The sequence below is a fragment of the Gorilla gorilla genome, chromosome 20 (assembly GCF_029281585.2).
Source record: "Gorilla gorilla gorilla isolate KB3781 chromosome 20, NHGRI_mGorGor1-v2.1_pri, whole genome shotgun sequence".
Classification (NCBI taxonomy): Eukaryota; Metazoa; Chordata; class Mammalia; order Primates; family Hominidae; genus Gorilla; species Gorilla gorilla.
Window position 1 is genome coordinate 67158849 of NC_073244.2, and position 20388 is coordinate 67179236.

At 55.4% G+C, this 20388-nt stretch overlaps 2 protein-coding genes and 1 non-coding gene across 10 annotated transcripts; 1 reads left to right on the top strand and 2 right to left on the bottom strand.

The window, feature by feature from the left end:
- Window positions 1-265: 265 nt before the first annotated feature.
- Window positions 266-6053, bottom strand: TNNI3 (troponin I3, cardiac type). The gene is made up of 8 exons (XM_031007538.2): window positions 5885-6053; window positions 5596-5608; window positions 5350-5433; window positions 4903-4944; window positions 4501-4632; window positions 3328-3417; window positions 2611-2787; window positions 266-417 (listed from the first exon to the last, which is right to left on the bottom strand). Exons 1-8 carry the CDS (start codon window positions 5893-5895, stop codon window positions 334-336), a joined length of 633 nt encoding a protein of 210 aa, XP_030863398.1. The 5' UTR covers window positions 5896-6053; the 3' UTR covers window positions 266-333.
- A 1137-nt stretch (window positions 6054-7190) lies between these two features.
- On the bottom strand, window positions 7191-15576 carry DNAAF3 (dynein axonemal assembly factor 3). Of its 8 annotated transcripts, none has more exons than XM_031007539.2 (12): window positions 15366-15576; window positions 15183-15271; window positions 14714-14856; window positions 14226-14319; window positions 11137-11294; window positions 10647-10829; window positions 10292-10417; window positions 10064-10186; window positions 9637-9772; window positions 8786-8900; window positions 8058-8132; window positions 7191-7974 (listed from the first exon to the last, which is right to left on the bottom strand). In XM_031007539.2, exons 1-12 carry the CDS (start codon window positions 15500-15502, stop codon window positions 7587-7589), a joined length of 1767 nt encoding a protein of 588 aa, XP_030863399.2. In that variant the 5' UTR covers window positions 15503-15576; the 3' UTR covers window positions 7191-7586. The 8 variants fall into 8 exon arrangements, with proteins under 8 accessions (XP_030863399.2, XP_030863400.2, XP_055226553.1 ...); XM_031007540.3 differs by having other exon boundaries at window positions 8786-8897; window positions 15366-15539; XM_055370578.2 differs by having other exon boundaries at window positions 8786-8897; window positions 9607-9772; window positions 15366-15539.
- A 447-nt stretch (window positions 15577-16023) lies between these two features.
- Window positions 16024-16127, top strand: LOC115933453 (small nucleolar RNA U13). Its single transcript, XR_004069297.1, has one exon. It is a non-coding gene; the product is annotated as a small nucleolar RNA U13 (small nucleolar RNA).
- The last annotated feature ends 4261 nt before the right edge of the window (window positions 16128-20388 follow it).

Below are 20388 nucleotides of genomic sequence, written 5' to 3' on the forward strand. Positions count from 1 at the left end.
GCCCTTCCCTCCCTTAAAGTGCCTGCTTTTGTTTTTTGACAAGAAGCCATGCTTCTGGTCTGCAGGTTGTGATCCGCTTCTTAAGAAACAAAGCTCTGCTCTCGAAATTCATGAACCCTGGGATTCTTTTCAATAACACAGCCAAGAGTGCTTCACATGGGAGACCCATCTGGTCCCCAACCTGCTGTGTGGCTTTGGGGGAGCCCCACCCGCAGTCTTCCCATCTTTCTCCTGCCTAAGCCCTGGGTAATAGACATGGAGTCACTTTCAGCTCAGAGAGAAGCTTTATTCCTCAGGGCCCTCCTCAGGGCAGGGGCAGTAAGGCATGAAGGCTCAGCTCTCAAACTTTTTCTTGCGGCCCTCCATTCCACTCAGTGCATCGATGTTCTTGCGCCAGTCTCCCACCTCCCGGTTTTCCTGGAGGATGGCGATGAGTCAGAGGTTAGGGTCTCTTCCTGGTCTCCAGTCTCTCAAGAATCCTTGTCTTCCCTCCAGCCTGTGGGGCCACTCTACCCTGGATGCCTAAGTGTCTAGTTCTGGAGCACTTCCTGTCTTTTCAAGATAATCCCTGCCAATTTTCCCCATGCACTTCCTGTCTCCCTCATGCACTTCCTGTCCCCCTCATGCACTTCCTGTCTTTCCCCAGCACTTCCTGTCTCCCTCATGTACTTTCTGTCTTTCCCCATCCACTTCCTGTCTCCCTCATGCACTTCCTGTCCCCCTCATGCACTTCCTGTCTTTCCCCAGCACTTCCTGTCTCCCTCATGTACTTTCTGTCTTTCCCCATCCACTTCCTGTCTCCCTCATGCACTTCCTGTCTTTCCCCTCCACTTCCTGTCTGCCTTATGCCCCTCCTGTCTCCTTCCTTCTCTTCTTATTATAGTAGTCCCTCCTTTTCTGCAATTTTACTTTGCGTGGTTTCAGTTACCTGAGGTAAACCATGGCCCAAAAATATTAAATGGAAAATTCCAGAAATAAACAATTCATAAGTTTGATGGATTCTCAGGTCAATAGTAGCCTAACGCCAGGTCATAATGCCTATGTCATCCACCTCACCTCATCTCAGCACATAGGCACCGTCATTTTACATCACAAGGAAAAGAAGGGTGATTACAGTGCCATTAGATATTTTGAGAAAGAGACCATATTCATGAGTTTTATTACAATCTGTTATAATTGTTCTATTTTATTATTATTATTATTTGAGACAGGGTCTGGCTGCCTCATCCAAGCTGGAGTGCAGTCGTGCAATCTCGGCTCACTGCAGCCTCAACTTCCTGGGCTCAAGCCATCCTCTCACCTCAGACTCCTGAGTAGCTAGGACCGCAGGTGTGTGCCACCATGCCCAGCTAACTTTTGTTTTGTTTTGTTTTGTTTTGTTTTAAGATGGAGTCTCCCAGTGTTGCCTGGGCTGGAGTGCAGTGGTGAGATCTCGGCTCAGTGCAACCTCTGCCTCCCGGGTTCAAGAAATTCTCCTGCCTCAGCCTCACAAGTAGCTGGGATTACAGGCACCCACCACCACGCCTGGCTAATTCTTGTATTTTTACTAGAGGCAGGGTTTCACTGTGTTGGCCAGGCTGGTCTCAAACTCCTGACCTCATGATCCGCCCGCCTTGGCCTCCCAAAGTGCTGGGATTACAGGCATGAGCCACCGCACCCAGCAACTTTTGTATTTTTTATAGAGACAGGGTCTCGCCATGTTGCCCAGGCTGGTCTCGAACTCCACAGCTCAAGCAATCTGCCTGCCTTAGCATCCCAAAGTGTTGAGATTACAGGCATGAGCCACCATGCCCAACCTTCTTTTATTGTTATTTATTGTTAATCTCTTACTGTGTCTAATTTAGAAATGAAACTTTATCATAGGTATGTATGTGGGTATAGGAAAAAAAAATTACATATAGGGTTCAGTACAATCCATGGTTTCAGGCATCCACTCCTATCTTTCCTGTCTTCTTCTTTAAGATAGGGTCTCACTGTATTGCCCAGGCTGGAGTGCAGTGGTGCAGTCATAGCTCACTGCACCCTCTATCTCATGGGCTCAAGCGATTTTCCTGCCTCAGCCTCCTGAGAAGCTGCATGCCACCACCGTGACTGGCTAATTTTAAAAAGAAATTTGTAGAAATTAAAAAAACATCATGGTGGTGTGCACCTGTAGTCCCAGCTACTCGGGAGGCTGAGGCATGAGAATCACTTGATCCTGGGAGGCAGAGGTTGCAGTGAGCCGAGATGGCGTCACTGCACTCCAGCAGCCGAGATGGTGTCATTGCACTCCAGCCTGGGCAGCAGAGACTCCATCTCAAAAAAAAAAAAAAAAAAAAAGGGAAATTAAAAAAAGTTTTTTTTTAAACCTCAAAGATTACAGGCATAAGCCACTGCGCACCTGGACCTTCATGCACCTCTTTGCTCTTACATGGACTTCCTGTAGCCCTAATGCACTTCCTGTCTTCCCCTTCTACTTCCTGTCTTCCTCTTGCATTTCTGAGGACCCCTTACTAGCTGCTTCTACCCCCAACTCCAAGCACCGTCTGCCCTCAGGCTAGGCCCTAGGGTTGTTGGCACCCACAGCCCTTCCCCTCAGCATCCTCTTTCCTGGCCTTAGCCCACACTCACCTTCTCGGTGTCCTCCTTCTTCACCTGCTTGAGGTGGGCCCGCAGGTCCAGGGACTCCTTAGCCCGGGCCCCCAGCAGCGCCTGCATCATGGCATCTGCAGAGATCCTCACTCTCCGCAGGGTGGGCCGCTTAAACTTGCCTCGAAGGTCAAAGATCTTCTGAGTCAGATCTGCAATCTGGGGGTGTGGGGCACAAGGGGGTGGGTACTCCTCCTTCCATTTCCCCCTCACCCAACTCCTCCATCCTACACTCCTTTTTTATTCTCCTTATCTCGTCTTCCAGTACCGAGGCCTCATCCAGTCTCTTCCCGGCTTAGGCTCCCAGTCTAGGCTTCTAATCCTGGAACTGAATCCCCCTCCTCATATGCTCCAGCCTCACCTCTCAAAACCACTGGCATAATCTGGTCCGGCTACATGCAAATCACAATTCCCTGGCCAATGCCTGAGCGAATTTACCAACATGTGATGTCCTGAGCATGTTCGCTAACATATTTTCTGTTTCCCAACCCATGGCCTTGCATGTGCTGTTCCCTCTGCCTAGAACAGCTTTCCTTGACTATATTGTACTCATCCTTCTGCCCCAGCCCTGCCAGGCTCACAGTTGTCCTGGATCTCCTGGGATGTGCAGCCAAAAGCAGCTGCAAGGGGTCAGGCAGAGACCAAGTCCCAGCCATCTCACCCTACCCCGAAGGTACCCGAGCTGCCCATGTGTCCCACCTCCGTGATGTTCTTGGTGACTTTTGCCTCTATGTCGTATCTCTCTTCATCCACCTTGTCCACACGGGCGTGGAGCTGTCGGCACAAGTCCTGGAGGAGGAATGTGGTGTGTGTTGTTGGGGGAACCAACAACAGGGAGACCTGGACTCCTGGGTCCGAGGGAGAAGGGGCTCGGGGCCTGGACTCCTGGGTCTGAGGGAGGAGTTGGGGGCCTGGACTCCTGGGTTTGAGGGAGGAGAAGGGGCTGGGGACCTGGAATCCTGGGTCTGAGGGAGGAGGGGCTGAGGGCCTCGATTCCAGGGTCTGAGGGAGGAGGGGCTGGGGACTGGACTCCTGGGTCTGAGGGAGGAGGGGCTGGGGCCTGGACTCCAGGGTCTGAGGGAGGAGGGGCTGGGGCCTGGACTCCAGGGTCTGAGGGAGGAGGGGCTGGGGCCTGGACTCCACGGTCTCAGGGAGGAGGGGCTGGGGCCTGGACTCCACGGTCTCAGGGAGGAGGGGCTGGGGGCCTGGACTCCACGGTCTCAGGGAGGAGGGGCTGGGGGCCTGGACTCCACGGTCTCAGGGAGGAGGGGCTGGGGGCCTGAACTTCAGGGTCTGAGGGAGGAGGGGCTGGGGCCTGGACTCCAGGGTCTGAGGGAGGAGGGGCTGGGGCCTGGACTTCAGGGTCTGAGGGAGGAGGGGCTGGGGGCCTGGACTTCAGGATCTAAGGGAGGAGGGGCTGGGGCCTGAACTCCAGGATCTGAGGGAGGAGGGGCTGGGGGCCTGGACTCCAGGGTCTGAGGGAGGAGTGGCTGGGGCCTGGACTTCAGGGTCTGAGGGAGGAGGGGCTGGGGGCCTGGACTCCAGGGTCTCAGGGAGGAGGGGCTGGGGGCCTGGACTCCACGGTCTCAGGGAGGAGGGGCTGGGGCCTGGACTCCTGGATCTAAGGGAGGAGGGGCTGGGGCTTGGGCTTCTGTCTGGGATAGGAGGGCCACATGGTCCTGAAGGAGTAGGTTGGAGCCAAGACTCCACAGACCTGCACAGAAAGGGTGTTAGGGGCCAGGAGTCCCACGAACCATATATAATTGGGTAAGGACAGCCATATTAGACGCCTGGGTCCCGAGCAGAAGAGGGGATAGAGGCTGTACTGCTGAATTCCGGGACTAGAAACCTCGCATCCTTGGGAGCCGGTACCTGCAGCTCCGCGAAGCCCAGCCCGGCCAACTCCAGCGGCTGGCAGCGGGTGCTCAGAGCGCGCCCCTTCTCTCCGCGCCGCTCCTCCGCCTCTCGCTCCAGCTCTTGCTTTGCAATCTGCAGCAGCAGAGTCTGCAGAGGGGTGGGAGGGAAGCGCAGCCCACCCGGGGCTTCAGGATAAAGACGAGGCGTGGGGAACCGCCTCTGCCCTTCTAAACCCTCCAGTTTGGTCTCCACTGTTCCACGGCCCCGCCCAACCCCGAGCAGTACTCCCCGCTAAAGCCACGCCCCGAGCGCCCAAACCCCGCCCACTTCCGCCCACCTACCCCGAAAGCCCCACCCATTCTCAAGCTCCGCCCCCTGAGCCCCTGCCTGCTCTTTCTCTGTCCCGCCCGTCCTCACCTTCAGCTGCAATTTTCTCGAGGCGGAGATCTTAGATTTTTTCTGCCAGGGTGAGATGGAGCAAGGAAGGATCATGGAGGGGGATTCGCAGACGACGGTGGAGGGGACCTCAAGACACCCCCAGCAACCCCAGCCGGTCCAGATTTGGGCCCACGTCCAACTTGAGCCCTGAGTCTACGGGAGGCCACGCCCCTCATTCCCATCCACCAATCCGGGTCTCTTCCTTTGGATAGGCACTTCCCATCTATCCCTAAGCAAGTCCGAGGGCAACGGAGCTCCGCCCTCAGGCTGCTGTCACCAATCCGAGCATGACCCTCTGCAAAACTCCGCCCCTGAAGCACCTCCGCGTAGTCCCCGCCCCCTTCGCAGCCCTGGCTCCTCCCCCCACTCCCAGGGTCTTGGATCCCTCCGGCGCCTGTACTCTGCCCCCAGGAAGCCCCGTCCCACCTTGGCGTGAGGCTCCGTGGCATAAGCGCGGTAGTTGGAGGAGCGGCGTCTGATTGGGGCTGGTGCAGGGCGAGGTTCCCTAGCCTGGGTTTGGAGGAGTGGGGACCCCATCACCACCAAGACCCCACCCGGCCCTTACCGTACCGCACCCTCTGCTAGGGCTGCAGCCTCCCGCCCCAGACCCCTCACTGCAGCGCCCACCCTGGCCCTGGGGGCCCGAGCCACGCCTTAGCCCGCTGCTCTCACCGCATCGCTGCTCCTGGAAGGAGAGAAACCAAGGAGGGGGGTTAGTGGTGGGCTGTGTCCTGTCTGTCTCCTAAGGGACCCCTGGAGTCCCCACTGAACAAGAGGTCGGGGGACCCCGCTTCCGCTTCCTTGGGTTCCAGGAGTCTGACTCGCAAACCCACTTCCTCTCTTCACCCAAGAGTCCCTACCCCTACCTTGCAGGCCAAGGGTCCAGCCTCTCAGCTCCGGGACCCCTCTTGGGAACCCGGGAGGTCGCCCCTAACTCCCACTGCCTTGGAGCATCACTCACCTATCCGCCATGCTGAGACTCAGGCCGGGAATGGCAGGAGGCAGGGCGAGGACAGGGGCGTTTGGAGGGTCAGTGAGGGGGCTGCCCGGGTGACCTTCAGGGTCCCAGGGACCGTCAGTCTCCTCCGGGCTGCTTGAGACTCCCCGAGGACACTGAGATAAAGGGCGAGGACACAGACTAAATATACTGTCACCTCCTCCTCCCCCTGCCCACTATGCGAGATAACGGGGGCACGTGAGGGGCGGGGTGGGCCCTGCTCCAGCTGGATCACCAGCCACCTCCGGGCACAGGAATCCGGACCCTCCTCCCTCTGATCCTGGAGTCCTAGACCCCTCCTCCCTCAGACCCAGAGAATGCCCGACCTCCCAACCTCCTCCTCCCTCAGTCCCAGGACCCTGGGAGACCCTGGCCACTCCCTCACACAAGGAGTCCAGGCCCCCAGCCCCCTTTTCCCTCAGACTCAAGTGTCTGGGCCCCCAGCCCCTCCTCCTTCAGACCCAGGAGTCCAGGCCCCAGCCCCTCCTCCCTCAGACCCAGGAGTCCAGGCCCCCAGCCCCTCCTCCCTCAGACCCAGGAGTCCAGGCCCCCAGGCCCTCCTCCCTCAGATCCAGGGGTCCAGGCCCCCAGCCCCTCCTCCCTCAGACCCAAGAGTCCAGGCCCCCAGCCCCTCCTCCTTCAGACCCAGGGGTCCAGACCCCAGCCCCTCCTCCCTCAGACCCAGGAGTCCAGGCCCCCAGCCCCTCCTCCCTCAGACCCAAGAGTCCAGGCCCCCAGCCCCTCCTCCCTCAGACCCAGGGGTCCAGACCCCAGCCCCTCCTCCCTCAGACCCAGGAGTCCAGGCCCCCAGCCCCTCCTCCCTCAGACCCAGGAGTCCAGGCCCCCAGGCCCTTCTCCCTCAGACCCAGGAGTCCAGGCCCCCAGCCCCTCCTCCCTCAGATCCAGGGGTCCAGGCCCCCAGCCCCTCCCTCAGACAAGGGAGTCCAGGCAGGCCCCCAGCACACTCTTCTCTCAGACTCAAGAGTCTGCACCCTCAGCTCCTCCTCCCTCAGACCAGGAGTCCAGGACCCCAATCCCTCTCCCCTCAGACCCAGGAGTCCAGGCCACCCAATAAATGTTGTTGATTAATTTGAGGATGCATCTGTGCTGGGGGCTAGCTCTCAGTCAATAGCACTGGGAAATCCATCCCTCGTCCACTTGGAAACCCAGGAATCTAGTTTCTGGCTTCCTCTGTCCAGCACTCCTGGGCCTTTCTCTCCCAGCCCTGGAGACGGACATAGGACAGGAAAGACGCTTGGACACACAGAAGGGTGGACACAACTTGCTTTACTTGAACCATCTGGGTGCTGACCAGGCCCTGGTGAGGAGACACCCCAGCCCCCAGTCAGCCACAGGGTGCCTGGGAACAAGGGGCCAAAGTCAAGGGCCTGAGACTCAGTGTCAGATCCTAGGCTGGGCTTAGAGCCTCAGAAGTGGAATTTGGAATTCTGAGAGAACAATCTAGAATTCTAGGAATAGACCATAGAATCTCAGAAATGGAATTTGAAAGTCTACCAACACTCCCGGGGTGGGGGTGGCGGGTACTGAGTGGGAATGATTAGAATAAAATTGAGGACTCTAGCAGCGGACTTAGAATGGTATCAGCGGGTTCTCATCCTACAACCTGACTTTGGAAGTTGGAGATAAGGGGTGTCTAGGGGTTGGGTCAGACTCCAGTTTTGGAGTCTGACTCACAGTTGGGCGGAGCCAAGGCCCCCTGAGGCTGAGCCAGAACCTCTGAGAGTGAACCTGGAGACTCACAGGGCAGCTGGCAGGGCTCACAGTGTGGGGTCCCCCCCTGCAGAGGCTGGGTCAGGCCCTCAAGGGCTGGGCTGCTGGCTTCAAGAGGCTGGGCCAGGATGTCAAGGGGCGGAGTTCCGGGTTCCACAGCTGGGACAGTGTTGCCCAGAGGTGATTCCTGGGACTTGCAGAAACGTGCGAAGGTCTCTGAAGGCCTGGCCCCGGTCTGTGGAGCAAATCCAGCTGCCTGAGCTAGCTCCCTGACCCGGGTGTTGAATCCCTGCAGCTGCTCCTGCCGCACGTCCACCAGGTACCTGCAGACGGGAAGCGCCCTGTCAGGGACCCAGATTTTGATCCTAAGCCAGGATGTTCCCCACCCTCCACCCCACTGACTCACCGGGCTAATTCCACAATCAATTTCCCTCCGGGTGCCACACAGGCCCCAAGCTCAGGGATGAGAAGATGGACCATACTGCAGAGAGGACAGAGGACAGGCTGAGATTCAGCTCCAAATCCGGAGGGAGGATGGGGCTCTGGGATCCCAGACAATGAGGGAGGAGGGGCGGCAAAACTGGAGTCTGGGTCCTGGGAAAGAAGGGAGCAGGAGATCTGGACTCTGGGGTACCAGGGAGGAGGGGCTGGGACTGGACTCCTGGGTCTGAGGGAGGAGGGGCTGGGGGCCTGGACTCCTGGGTGTGAGGGAGGAGGGGCTGGAGGCCTGGACTCCTGGGTCTGAGGGAGGAGGGGCTGGGGTCCTGGACTCCTGGGTCTGAGGGAGGAGGGGCTGGGGGCCTGGACTCCTGGGTCTGGAGGAGGAGGGGCTGGGAGGCCTGGACCCCTGGGTCTAAGCAAGGAGGGGCTGGGGGCCTGGACCCCTGGGTCTGAAGGAGGGGCTGGGGGCCTGGACTCTTGGGTCTGAGGGAGGAGGGGCTGGGGGCCTGGACTCCTGGGTCAGAGGGAGGAGGGGCTAGGGCCTGGGTTCCAGGATCTGAGGGAGGAGAGGCTGGGGCTTGAGTTCCAGGGTCTGAGTGAGGAGGGGCTGGGGCTTGAGTTCCAGGGTCTGAGGGAGGAGGGGCTGGGGGCCTGATCCTGCGTCTTTGTGAGCACAGCTGCCTCCCCGCTTACCCACAGGCCACATAGAGGAGCTGGAATCGGCCGTTGTAGCAGCTCTTGTGGTGGAGAGTCTGAGCAGAATTGAGCGGCAGGAAGTGGACGGTGAAAGATTCCGGGGTGGGGGCTGCTGGGGGAAGGGGATAGAGGGGTCACCTCTGACAGGCGGAGCCATAAGGGTGGAAAGCCAGAGAGATACACAGAGCTGGGCAGAGCTGGGCAGGCACACAGGACTTGGAGATAACACTTTTTGTCCTCTTGCAGCTTTTTGTCCTCTAAGGTGGGCTCCTGGAAAGTTCTGGGAAGGTCAGCCTGGCAGGCAGAGACTCACTGTACAGATCAGGCAACTGAGACTCTAGAGAGGGAAAGAGGGTGGGTGGCCAGGGCCACATGTGAGACTCTAGAGAGGGAAAGAGGGTGGGTGGCCAGGGCCACATGTGAGACTCTAGAGAGGGAAAGAGGGTGGGTGGCCAGGGCCACTTGTGACATGCCCTGTCAGACAGACACGCAGGGAGGGCCAGGTTGGAGGATGGCTGGAAGGAGGCCCAGCCAGGATCCAGGGTGTGGGAGGCTGTCCAAGGGGGAGCTGGGACCCAGCACCCTGTGAGAATATTCTTGGATAGCTTAGCCCTCTGCAGATAAGATTAGAATTCTACTAGTGGAATTCAGAATTCTAAGCATGCTCTCAGAATTTAGGAAAGGGAGAGAAAGAGAGAAAAAGAGACAATATCAAGAAGCCGTCACTTGCCCAGGCATTCCAAATCATGTCAGTCCACACTCCAGTGTGAAACACCTGGAGGCTGCAGTCCCTGGCTTACCTGGAGTCCCTGGCTTACCTGTTGTTGTTGTTGTTGTCCCTGGCTTACCTGGAGTCCCTGGCTCCGGGCTTCCCTCCGCGTGCTGCTGCTCCTCCGGGTCCCCCCCGGTGGCTCTCGCGCGCCCCCAGGTGGCCACCTCGCGGAGCAGCTCCGTCACGTTGTGTTGAGTGATCTCCCCGGCCGTCTAACAGTAGAAGGGGCGTGGCCAGACGTCGGGGCCAGGATGGCGGGGCGGGGCTTAGAACGCTGGGCGTCCTCGGTCCAGGACTAGAACTGCCGCAGCTGCTTGGAGGATGTGAAGTGGGGCGGGACCTATCCCGCGGGGATGGGGCCTGTTCCCTGAATGGAGTCGTTCCCACCAAGCGACGGGCGGGGTCTGGAGCTGGGGGCGGGGCCTGGGTGGAGACGGGGCCTTGCGCACCCACCGACCCCCCCCAGCCCCACCTCTACCCCCAGTCCCAGCCTCGCCGCGCACCTTGACTGGCTGGCCGTTGCTGGTCCGCAGGAGGCTCTCGTCGTCCGCTTCGATGCCGAAGGCCACAAAGGGCCCCGTGGCGATGTCCCCCCAGTACCCGCGCGCTGCCACGCGCTCCCCACGCTGGAAAAGGAGGGAGAGAGGAGGCAGGTGAGGTCGATGTTGGGGACCCTGACTCCTAGGACTCCGAGAAGCAGCAGTGGGCCAGGACAGGCAGTGGACACGCACGTAGCTCAGGAGGCGACCGGACGCCAGGGTCCGGTTGGGCACATGATAGGCGCTGGAGTCCCTGAGTTCAAAGGCGACGCCTGTGTCCCGCCAGCGTCGGAACTCCTGGGGGTGAATGACTTGGGCCTGGGGTGGGGGGCGGGAAGAAGGGAGCCCTCAGTGAACCGAGCGAGCGTGGAGGGACCCCTACACCAGCCTCCCTCAGACCCAGGAGTCCAGGTCCCCAGGCCCTCCTCCCTCAGACCCAGGAGTTCAGGCCCCCAAACCCTCCTCCCTCAGACTCACGAGTCCCCCAGCCCCTCCTCCCTCAGACCCAGGGGTCCAGGCCCCCAGCCCCTCCTCCTGGGCCCCTCACCCCGCGGTCATGCAGCTTCATGCGCAGGTCCCAGTCGCTGACACCGCGCCGGGCGTCGTAGCGGGAGCCCAGGTAGTGGCGCAGCCGCGAGTCCCAGAGGCGGCTCATGGGGAAGGCCTCGGGCCCTTTCTCGCCGCCAGCCCAGAAGCGGAACACGGCCTCCAGGGCATCCCGCTCGCGGAACTGCGGGGCCAGGCACGCAGTGGGAGAGAGGGAGGCAGAGAGGGATGCAGGGAGGGCGGATTCTAATTGACCCTCTCTTCCATCCCAGAACAGGGGAACGATTCCCCCGTTTCTCGGATGGAAAAACTGAGGCTCCGAAAGCAGAAGCCACCTCCTGCCCCCAGGTCAAATCCCACAGTGGGAGTCGGGGAACTGGGATTCGAACTCCCGAGCCCGCCGCCTGCTCCATCAACGCACGTCCTTTGGACTGCGCGCTTCCATTCTTCCCGCGGCCACCCGATCCCAGATGGAGGCCGGGCGGCGGTACCTTGAGGGCGCGGAGGCTGAGCCAGGGCAGCTGTTCCTCCAGGCGGTCGGGCTCGGGGACCAAGTGCGCCAGCAGGTCGGCCTGGGCACGCACGAAGGCGGCCACTGGCGGGCGCAGCAGCGCGTTCCCCCACACTTCCAGGAAGGTCTCGCTCCGCTCTACGGAGAGAGGGAGATAATTGCGGGAATGTGTGGAGGAGGGACCTCTGAAATTACACCCTTAATATGTTATTATGTCATAGTCATATAATGAAAACAACGAACCCCCGCAAACTCCCCACGCATCCCAAAAACTACATGAAGAACAGGGCCGGACATGGTGGCGGGCGCCTGTAATCCCAGTTACTCGGGAGGCTGAGGCAAGAGAATCGCTTGAACCCGGAGGCGGAGGTTGCAATGGGCCAAGATCATGCCATTGCACTCCAGCCTGGGCAACAGAGTGAGACTCCGCCTCTAAAATAAATAAATAAATAACCACCTAGAAGAGGGAATTAGAGTTGCAGATTCCACACTCACCGCAGACAGAGAATATTTGGGGGAAAAGATAACAATACAACAGTAAAAAATAATACAAATCGTAAAATATGGTGTAAGCATTTACGTTGTATTACATATTATAGGTAATCTAGAGATGATTTGCGGTGTATGGGACCATGTGTACAGGCTATTTGTAAGTACATCTTTTTTGTTTTGAGACAGTGTGTCACTCTGTTGCCCAGGCTGAATGCAGTTGTGCCATCATAGTTCACTGTTACCTCGACCACCTGGGCTTAAGGGACCCTCCTCCTCCAGCTTCCCAGCTAGCTGGGGCTAGGCATTAGCTACCACTCCCAGCTAATGTTTTATTTCTTTTTCTTTTCTTTTCTTTTTTCTTTTTTTTTTTTGAGACGGAGTCTCGCTCTGTCGCCCAGGCTGGAGTGCAGTGGTGCGATCCCGTCTTACTGCAAGCTCCGCCTCCCGGGTTCACGCCATTCTTCTGCCTCAGCCTCCCCAGTAGCTGGGACTACAAGCGCCTGCCACCACACCCGGCTAATTTTTTGTATTTTTAGTAGAGACGGGGTTTCACGTGTTAGCCAGGATGGTCTCGATCTCCTGACCTCGTGATCCACCCGCCTCCGCCTCCCAAAGTGCTGGGATTACAGGCGTGAGCCACGGCGACCGGCCAATATTTTATTTCTTGTAGAGACAGGGTCTCACTGTGTTGACCAGGCCAGTCTCAAACTCGTGGTCTCAAGCAGTCCTCCCACCTCAGGCTCCCAAAGTGTTAGGATTACAGGCGTGAGCCACCGCCCCTGGCAATACTACACAATTTTATAAGGGACTTGAGCATCCTTGGATCTTGGTATCTGCAGGGGTCCTGGAACCAGTCCCCAGTGTTACTGAGGGATGACTATATATACCTTTGTATATAATATATATACACATAGACATACAAATAGTTTCATATTAGTTGTTTAAGAACTTAATAGAAGAGAACTATGTGCCTTTAGTAAAATAGATCAGTTTAGTTCTAGCTGTTTAAGAACTTTGAACAATCTGTACTGTGCAATGTACTCTGAACTCCCTGGGTCATTAATGACTGATATGGTTTGGATCTGTGTCCCTGCTTAAATATCATGTTGAATTGTAATCCCCAATATTGGAAGCGGGGCCTGCTGGGAGGTGATTGGGTCACGGGGGCAGATTTCTCCCTTGCTGTTCTCGTGATAGTGAGTGAGTTCCCACAAAATCTGGTTATTTGCAAGTGTGCGGCTCTTCCCCACTGCCTCTCTTGCCCCTTCTCCTGCCATGGAGCAGATGCCTGCATCCCCTTCGCCTTCTGTCATGATTGTAAGTTTCCTGAGGCCTTCCCAGCCATACTCCCCGTACAGCCTGTGGAACTGTGAGTCAATTAAACCTCTTTTCTTGGGGCTGGGTGTGATCGCTCACGCCTGTAAACCTAGCACTTTGGCAGGCCAAGGCTGGCGGATCACCTGAGGTCAGGAGCTCGAGACCATCCTGGCCAACATGGTGAAACCCCAGCTCTACTAAAAATACAAAACCTTAGCCAGGCATGGTGGTGCATGCCTGTAATCCCAGCTACTTGGGAGACTGAGGCAGGAGAATTCCTTGAATCCAGGAGGCAGAGGTTATGGAGAGCCAAGATCGTGCCATTGCACTCCAATCTGGGCAACGGGACAAGACTCTGCCTCAAATAAATAAATAAATAAATAAATAAACAAACAAACCTGTTTTCTTTTTCTTTCTTTCTTTTTTTTTTAGATGGAGGTTTTGCTTTTGTCGCCCAGGCTGGAGTGCAGTGGTGTGATCTCAGCTCACTGCAACCTCTGCCTCCCGGGTTCAAGTGATTCTCCTGCTTCAGCCTCCAGAGTAGCTGGGACTACAGGCGCCTGCCACCACACCCGGCTAATTGTTGTATGTTTAGTAGAGACGGGGTTTCACCATGTTGAGCAGGATGGTCTTGATCTCCTGACCTCGTGATCCGCCCACCTCAGCCTCCCAAAGTGCTGGGATTACAGGTGTGAACCACTGCACCCAGCCTCTCCTGGAATTTTCTAAGTGGCTCTAAGATGTATTATATTTAGCCCCATTTTACAGGTAGGAGGAGCTGAGGCTCTAAGATGGCAAATTACATCAGAGGGGACCATCATCAATAAATATATTGGATTTTTTTTTTCATCAGAGGTACCACACTGGAAAATACCAAACATTTTTGGTTTTTAGATGGAGTTTCGCTCTCTCTCTTTTTTTTTTTTTTTTTTTTTTTTTGAGACGGAGTCTCGCTCTGTCACCCTGGCTGGAGTGCAGTGGCGCGATCTCAGCTCACTGCAAGCTCCGCCTCCCGGGTTCACGCCATTCTCCTGCCTCGGCCTCCCAAAGTGCTGGGATTACAGGCGTGAGCCACCGCGCCCGGCCGGAGTTTCGTTCTTGTTGCCCAGGCTGGAGTGCAACGGCGCGATCTCGGCTCACTGTAACCTCCGCCTCCCAGGAAAATAACCAAACTTTTTAATTGTACCATTGAAATGCCAGAATCCCTCTAGGGAGGGGGAGGAGACCAGCGGTCAGAATGCCTGGGTCCTAGCAACAGACCTTGCAGCCCCATCTTCTCCGGTTCCTCCAGGGCTAGGCTGAAGATCAGCATGTGTCGGGCCACAGCTTCCAGATTATTCTCCAGCACAAAGAACTAGAAGGATGGACAGGGCAGAATAATTCTGAGACCTGTTTGCCTGGGCCCTAGGAGACCCAGGAGAGCAGGCCCTCAGCTCTCTCCTTCCACACACCCGAGTTCTCTACACCAGCCTCTTCCTTCAAACACAGAAGTCTGTGTCCCCAGAGCTCTCTTCCCTTCCATTACTCAGAAGACCTCATCCTCGAGCTCTTCCCCACTATAGAACCCAGGAGTTCCAAACCCCAGCCCCTTCCTTCCCCCAAGACGCATGGGTTCGCTCCCAGCTTCCGCCTCCCTCAGATCTAGGAGTCTCCAGCCCCTTCATTCCTGGACCTGAGGTTTTAGAATTTCAATCCCTTCCTCCCTCAAGGACTCGGGAATCTGGGCTCTCATCTTCACCCCAGCTCACGTTGAACCTCCTGCGAGGCCAGAGCTTCGCTCGGGACAGGGTCCGCAGCAGGTGCCGTCCATCCACAGAGCCCAGAAGCAGCACATCTAGCTCGGGGGTGCTGTGCACTGTATCAGCCTGGGAGTCTGGGTCCACAGGAGGACCTGGCAAGATGACAGCCGCTGGGGCACCATGGTGGTTGGCAGAGCGTCCACCGTAGCATCCCCTACAAAAAATGGACTACAAATCCCAGTAGGCGTTCCGCCCGTGGCCTAGGTTCCAAGGGGAGGTGTTTCCTCTGAGTATTCTGGGATTCGTAGTCCGCAGACAGGACCTCGGGGCTGCCCCTGGGAGCGCGCCCTCTGCCGCTGGAGCGTTGGAGAACGTTAGCGCCCCCCTGCCACCGACGCTTGGACTACGAGCTCTAAAAGGCCGTCTGCTCAGGCTGGGAAGGCAGACGGTGTATCAGACCTTGCGTGCTGGGACTCACTTTCAGCCTGCAGGTCCAGCGCCGGGGACAGGCCCCACCAGGACACGGAGCCGAAGCCCCTGCCGGAGCCGGCAGGTGTGGTCATCACCCTGCGGAAAAGACATTCTGAGAATCCCACACATTGCCCGCCCCGCTCCCCTCTCACCGCCCCTCACTTCTCGCCCCTTTGCCTCCACATGATACCTTGCCCACACCTTTAACCTCCAAATATCCCGGGACGCCCCTTCCTCTCTGCTCAGTGCAGCACTGTGGACCCGCGGCACTCCACAACCGCTGCCCAGAGTCCCTTCCCTTTTCGATGAATCAAGCAATGGAAGCATGTGGGATGGGACCACAGCGAGCAACTGACCAATGAGAGTGAGCGAGGCCCGCCCTCTACAAACTTTTGGCCAATGGGAGCACTGAGGGCCAGCCTTCCCCCACACCTAGGAGAAGAGGGCGTGTGGACGCGGTTGTCATGAGGACGGCGCCGGCGGGGGAAGGGGCGGGGCTGGAATAGGTTGGGGCGGAGTCAGGGTCGGTCCAAATTTCTGGAATGGGGGAGGCCTGGGCTGATTAAAATTGAGAGTGAAGGGAGCTTAATCTTATTTCTTCTTTTTGTTTTTTTGTTTTCTTCATATGCCTTTGCTCGTACGTAACGGAATTTTGACCAATTCAAATAAAGTGAAGTGTCTAGACTTTAGATGGCAGGCTTCTGAGCCCGCTCTCCGCCCCAGCACAACGTGGGCTCTACCACACAGAACAGCCCACAGGTGGGACACTGATGTGCAGGTCATTAAAAATTCAGGGATTTGTGAGCTGGTTATTGTCACGCGAAGCAATAATTTAAACTTACAGCTAGATCCTTTTGTAGTTTCTAAGCGGGATGATTGGGTGTTCACGCGCATGCGTGAGATGTGCCTCCCTCAAACCTTGTTACGACATCGGCACATTACTCTTCCGACATGAACAAAAAAAATTACAGGTAAATTCTGTAATCGTACAGTTACATGAACTGCATTAAAATAAGGTTAAGTCGGCCGGGCGCTGTGGCCACGCCTGTGATCCCAACAGTTTGAGAGGTCAAGGTGGGCAGATAACTTGAGGTCAGAAGTTGGAGACCAGTCTGGCCAACATGGTGAAACCGCGCCTCGACCTTAAAAAATACAAAAATTAACCGGGCGTGGTGGCACGCACCTGTAATCCCCGCTACTCCGGAGGCTGAGGCAGGAGAGTCTGTTGAACCTGGGAGGCAGAGGTTGCAGTGAGCTGAGATCGCGCCTCTGAACTCCAGCCTGGGCGACAGAGCAAGACTCTGTCTCAAAAAAAAAAAAAAAAAAAAAAGGCAAAGTCTGAATGAGGCACATCTCTAGATCACCCCAGCACCCAGCACTGGGCTCAGCGCCCAAGGGGACTTGGCTCTCTGCCTCCTCTCCTTGCCCAGACACATGAGCTTAGACCAGTCACCCTTTCTGAGCCTCAGTCTGCTGCTCTGTGAAATGGGAATGTAGCGTGCAGCGGGCAGAGGTGCAGCGGATCTGCCTCCTGAGGGCAGATCTGGGCACTGGGAAGACAATACCTACTGGGGAAACGAAGGTTGAGACCTCAGACATTCCTGCAGAATCAGTCTGGCTAACCAGCCCCTTCCAGGCCAGCTCTAAGCCTGCAAGAGCCCCAGATCCTGGGTTTCTCTCTGGAGAATTAATGCCTTTCCTCCCTATTTCTCCCACTCTCCCAACAAATTCTCAGCAAAGGAGCCAGAGTGACATTTTTTTTTTTTGAGATGGAGTCTTGCTGTGACACCCAGGCTGGAGTGCAGTGGCGCGGTCTCGCCTCACTGAAACCTCCGCCTCCCGGGTTCAAGCGATTCTCCTGTCCCAGCCTCCCAAGTAGCTGAGACTACAGGCATTTGCCACCACACCCGCTAATTTTTGTATTTGTATTTTATTTTGTATATATATATATATACATACAAAATAAAATACAAATATATGTATATATATTTGTATATATATACACAAAATAAAATACAAATATATTATATATATATTTGTATATATATATACAAAATAAAATACATATATATATATAGAGAGAGAGAGAGGGAGTTTCACTCTTGTTGCCCAGGCTGGAGTGCAATGGCGCGATCTCGGCTCACCGCAACCTCCGCCTCCCGGGTTCAAGCCATTCTTCTGCCTCAGCCTCCCGAGTAGCTGGGATTACAGGCATGCGCCAGGACGCCCGGCTAATTTTGTATTTTTTGTAGAGACGGGGTTTCTCCGTGTTGGTCAGGCTGGTCTCCAACTCACGACCTCAGGTGATCTGCCCGCCTTGGTCTCTCAAAGTGTTGGGATTACAGGTGTGAACCACCGAGCCCGGCGATTTTATTTTATTTATTATTATTATTATTATTTTAGAGACGGAGTCTTGCTCTGTCGCCCAGGCTGGAGTGCAGTGGCACGATCTTGGCTCACTGCAACCTCCGCCTCTCGGGTTCTAGCAATTCTGCTGCCTCAGCCTCCCGAGTAGCTGGGATTACAGGCGCTCGCCGCCACGCCCAGCTAATTTTTTGTATTTTAGTAGAGACGGGGTTTCACCGTGTTGCCCACGCTGGTCTCGAATTCCTGAGCTCAGGCAATCCACCTGCCTTGGCCTCCCAAAGCGCTAGGATTACAGGCGTGAGCCACCGTGCCCAGCTCTGGCGATTCTTTTTTATTTTTAGTAGAGACGGGGTTTCACCATGTTAGCCAGGCTGGTCTGGAACTCCTGACTTCAAGAGCTCCGCCGGCCTCAGCCTCCCAAAGTGCTGGAATTACAGGCGTGAGCCACTGCACCTGGCCCAGAGTGATCTTAAACATAAATCAAATAATGTCTCCCACCTCTTCAAATCTTCCAAAGTCTTCCCGCTGCACCTGGACACATTCCCCGCTCCTTAGCTTGGCTCTCTATGCCCTATGCAATCTGCAGTCATCCACCCCTGAAGCCACATCAGCCTCCTGGCTCCTTGGAGAACACACCAAGCCGTTTGAACCCCAGGGCCTTTGCAACTTGGGGTTCTTTTGCCTTAAATTATCTTCCCCCTCATCTTTGTTTTCTATATATTTATTTTTGAGACAAAGTCTTGCTCTGTTATCCAGACTTGAGTTCAGTGGTGTGATCATAGCTCACTGCAGCCTCAACCTCTCAGGCTCAAGCAGTCCTCCCACCTCAGTCCCTTAAGTAGCTGGGACCACAGGCAAGTGCCGCCATGCCCGGATATTTATTTATTTATTTATGTAGAGAAAGGGTCTCACTAGTTGCCCAGGCTGTTATTTATTTACTTATTTGAGATAGAGTTTCACTCTTGTTGCCCAGGTTGGAGTGCAATGGCGCGATCTCGGCTCACTGCAACGTCCACCTGCTGGGTTCAAGCGATTCTCCTGCCTCAGCCTCCTGAGTAGCTGGGACTACAGGCATGTGCCATCACGCCCAGCTAATTTTGTATTTTTAGTAGAGACTGGGTTTCTCCGTGTTGGTCAGGCTGGTCTCAAACTCCCGACCTCAAGTGATCCGCCGGCCTTGGCCTCCCAAAATTCTGAGATTACAGGCGTGAGCCACCGCGCCCGGCTGTATTTATTTACTTATTTATTTAAGACAGGGACTTGCTCTGTTGCCTAGGCTGGAGTACTCCAGCCTGAAACTCCCGGGCTCAATCGATCCTCCCACCTCTGCTTCCCAAGTAGCTAGAACTATAGCCACGTGCCAGCATACCTAGCTAACTTTACAAATTTTAAAAATAGAGAGGTTATCCAGGCTGGTCTCTAACCCTGGGCCCCAAGCGATCCTCCTGCCTCCCAAAGTGCTAGGATTACAGGCCTGAGCCACTATGACTAGCCCGTTTTTCTTTTCTTTCCTTTTATTTTTCTTTTCCCTTTTTTCTTTCTTTTTCTTTTCTTTTCTTTTTTTTTTTGACAAGATCTCCTTCTGTGGAGCAGGCTGGAATGCAGTGGCATAATCACAACTCACAGCAGCCTCTAAATCTCAGGCTCAAGCAATCCTCCCACCTCAGCCTCCCAGGTAGCGGGGTCTACAGATATGCATCATCATGTCCAGCTAATTTTTTTCTATTTTTTGTAGAGACAGGGTCTCACTATGTTGCCCAGGCTGGTGTGGAACTCCTGGGCTCAAGCAATCCTCCTGCCTTGGCCTCCCAATGTGCTGGGATTAAGGCACGAGCCATCGTGCTTGGCCTTGTTTTCTTTTTAAATTGGTGTAAAACACACACACTATTAAGTTGATTGGGAATGACATTTAGTACACTCGCAATGCTGTGCAACCATCACCACTGTCTAATTCCAGAACTTTCTCATCACTCCAAAAGAAAACCCGTACCCCATTTATCTCCCCATTTCTCTCTCCTCAGTCCCTGGCAACCACGAATCTACTTTCTGTCTCTATGTATTTGTCAGTTCAGGAGATTTCTTTTGGATGGAATACTGCACTATGCAGCCTTCTGTGTCCGGCTTCCTTCACTTGGCATAATATTTTCAGGACTCATCTATGCTGAAGCATGAATCAATGCTTTCTTCTGTTTTTATGACCAAATAATATTCCACTGTTGCTCTCCCTAACCTTTGCAAGCTTCGTTCCTTCTTGTCATTCAAGTCACGGCCCAGACCGCACCTCCTCAGCAAGGCTGCCCCTGACCACCCTCCCTAAGTTATGTCAGCCTTTTTACGTTTTGGTCCCAGTGTGGACCGCCATTTGTAATGGTTTTATTCTTCTATCGCTCTGCTTTCTTGTTGAGACAGAGACCCAAGGACCCCATTGCCATCATCTAAATCAATCCCAGGATTTAGAGACAGGCTCTCTGGCTGTGTGATTCTGAGCATTTCACAGGAATTCTCTCTCTCCATTTTTTTTTTTTTTTTAGATGGAGTTTTGCTCTTGTTGTCCAGGCTGGAGTGCGATGGCATGATCTCGACTCACTGCAACCTCCGCCTCCTGGGTTCAAGCGAGTCTCCTGCCTCAGCCTCCCTAGTAGCTGGGATTACAGGTGCTTGCCACGACACCCAGCTAATTTTTGTATTTTTGGTACAGACAGGGTTTCAACATGTTGGCCCGGCTGGTCTTGAATTCCTGACCATAGGTGATCCGCCCACCTCAGCCTCCCAAAGTGCTGGGATTACAGGCGTGAGCCACCACGCCCAGCCCCAAATTTTCTAAAGCACAGTTTGGACTCATTTGT

Excerpts from the sequence above, each read along its gene's own strand:
- TNNI3 (XM_031007538.2), bottom strand. Across the intron at positions 4,945-5,349 it reads CCACGGAGCCTCACGCCAAG|AAAAAATCTAAGATCTCCGC; the intron begins GTGGGACGGGGC and ends TCACCCTGGCAG. Across the intron at positions 2,788-3,327 it reads TCACCAAGAACATCACGGAG|ATTGCAGATCTGACTCAGAA; the intron begins GTGGGACACATG and ends CCACACCCCCAG.
- DNAAF3 (XM_055370578.2), bottom strand. The coding sequence starts at position 15,502 with ATGCTTCCATTGCTTGATTCATCGAAAAGGGAAGGGACTCTGGGCAGC. Across the intron at positions 10,830-11,136 it reads TCAGCCTCCGCGCCCTCAAG|TTCCGCGAGCGGGATGCCCT; the intron begins GTACCGCCGCCC and ends CTGGCCCCGCAG. Across the intron at positions 8,898-9,606 it reads GACAACAACAACAACAACAG|CCCCCACCCCGGAATCTTTC; the intron begins GTAAGCCAGGGA and ends TTCCCCCAGCAG.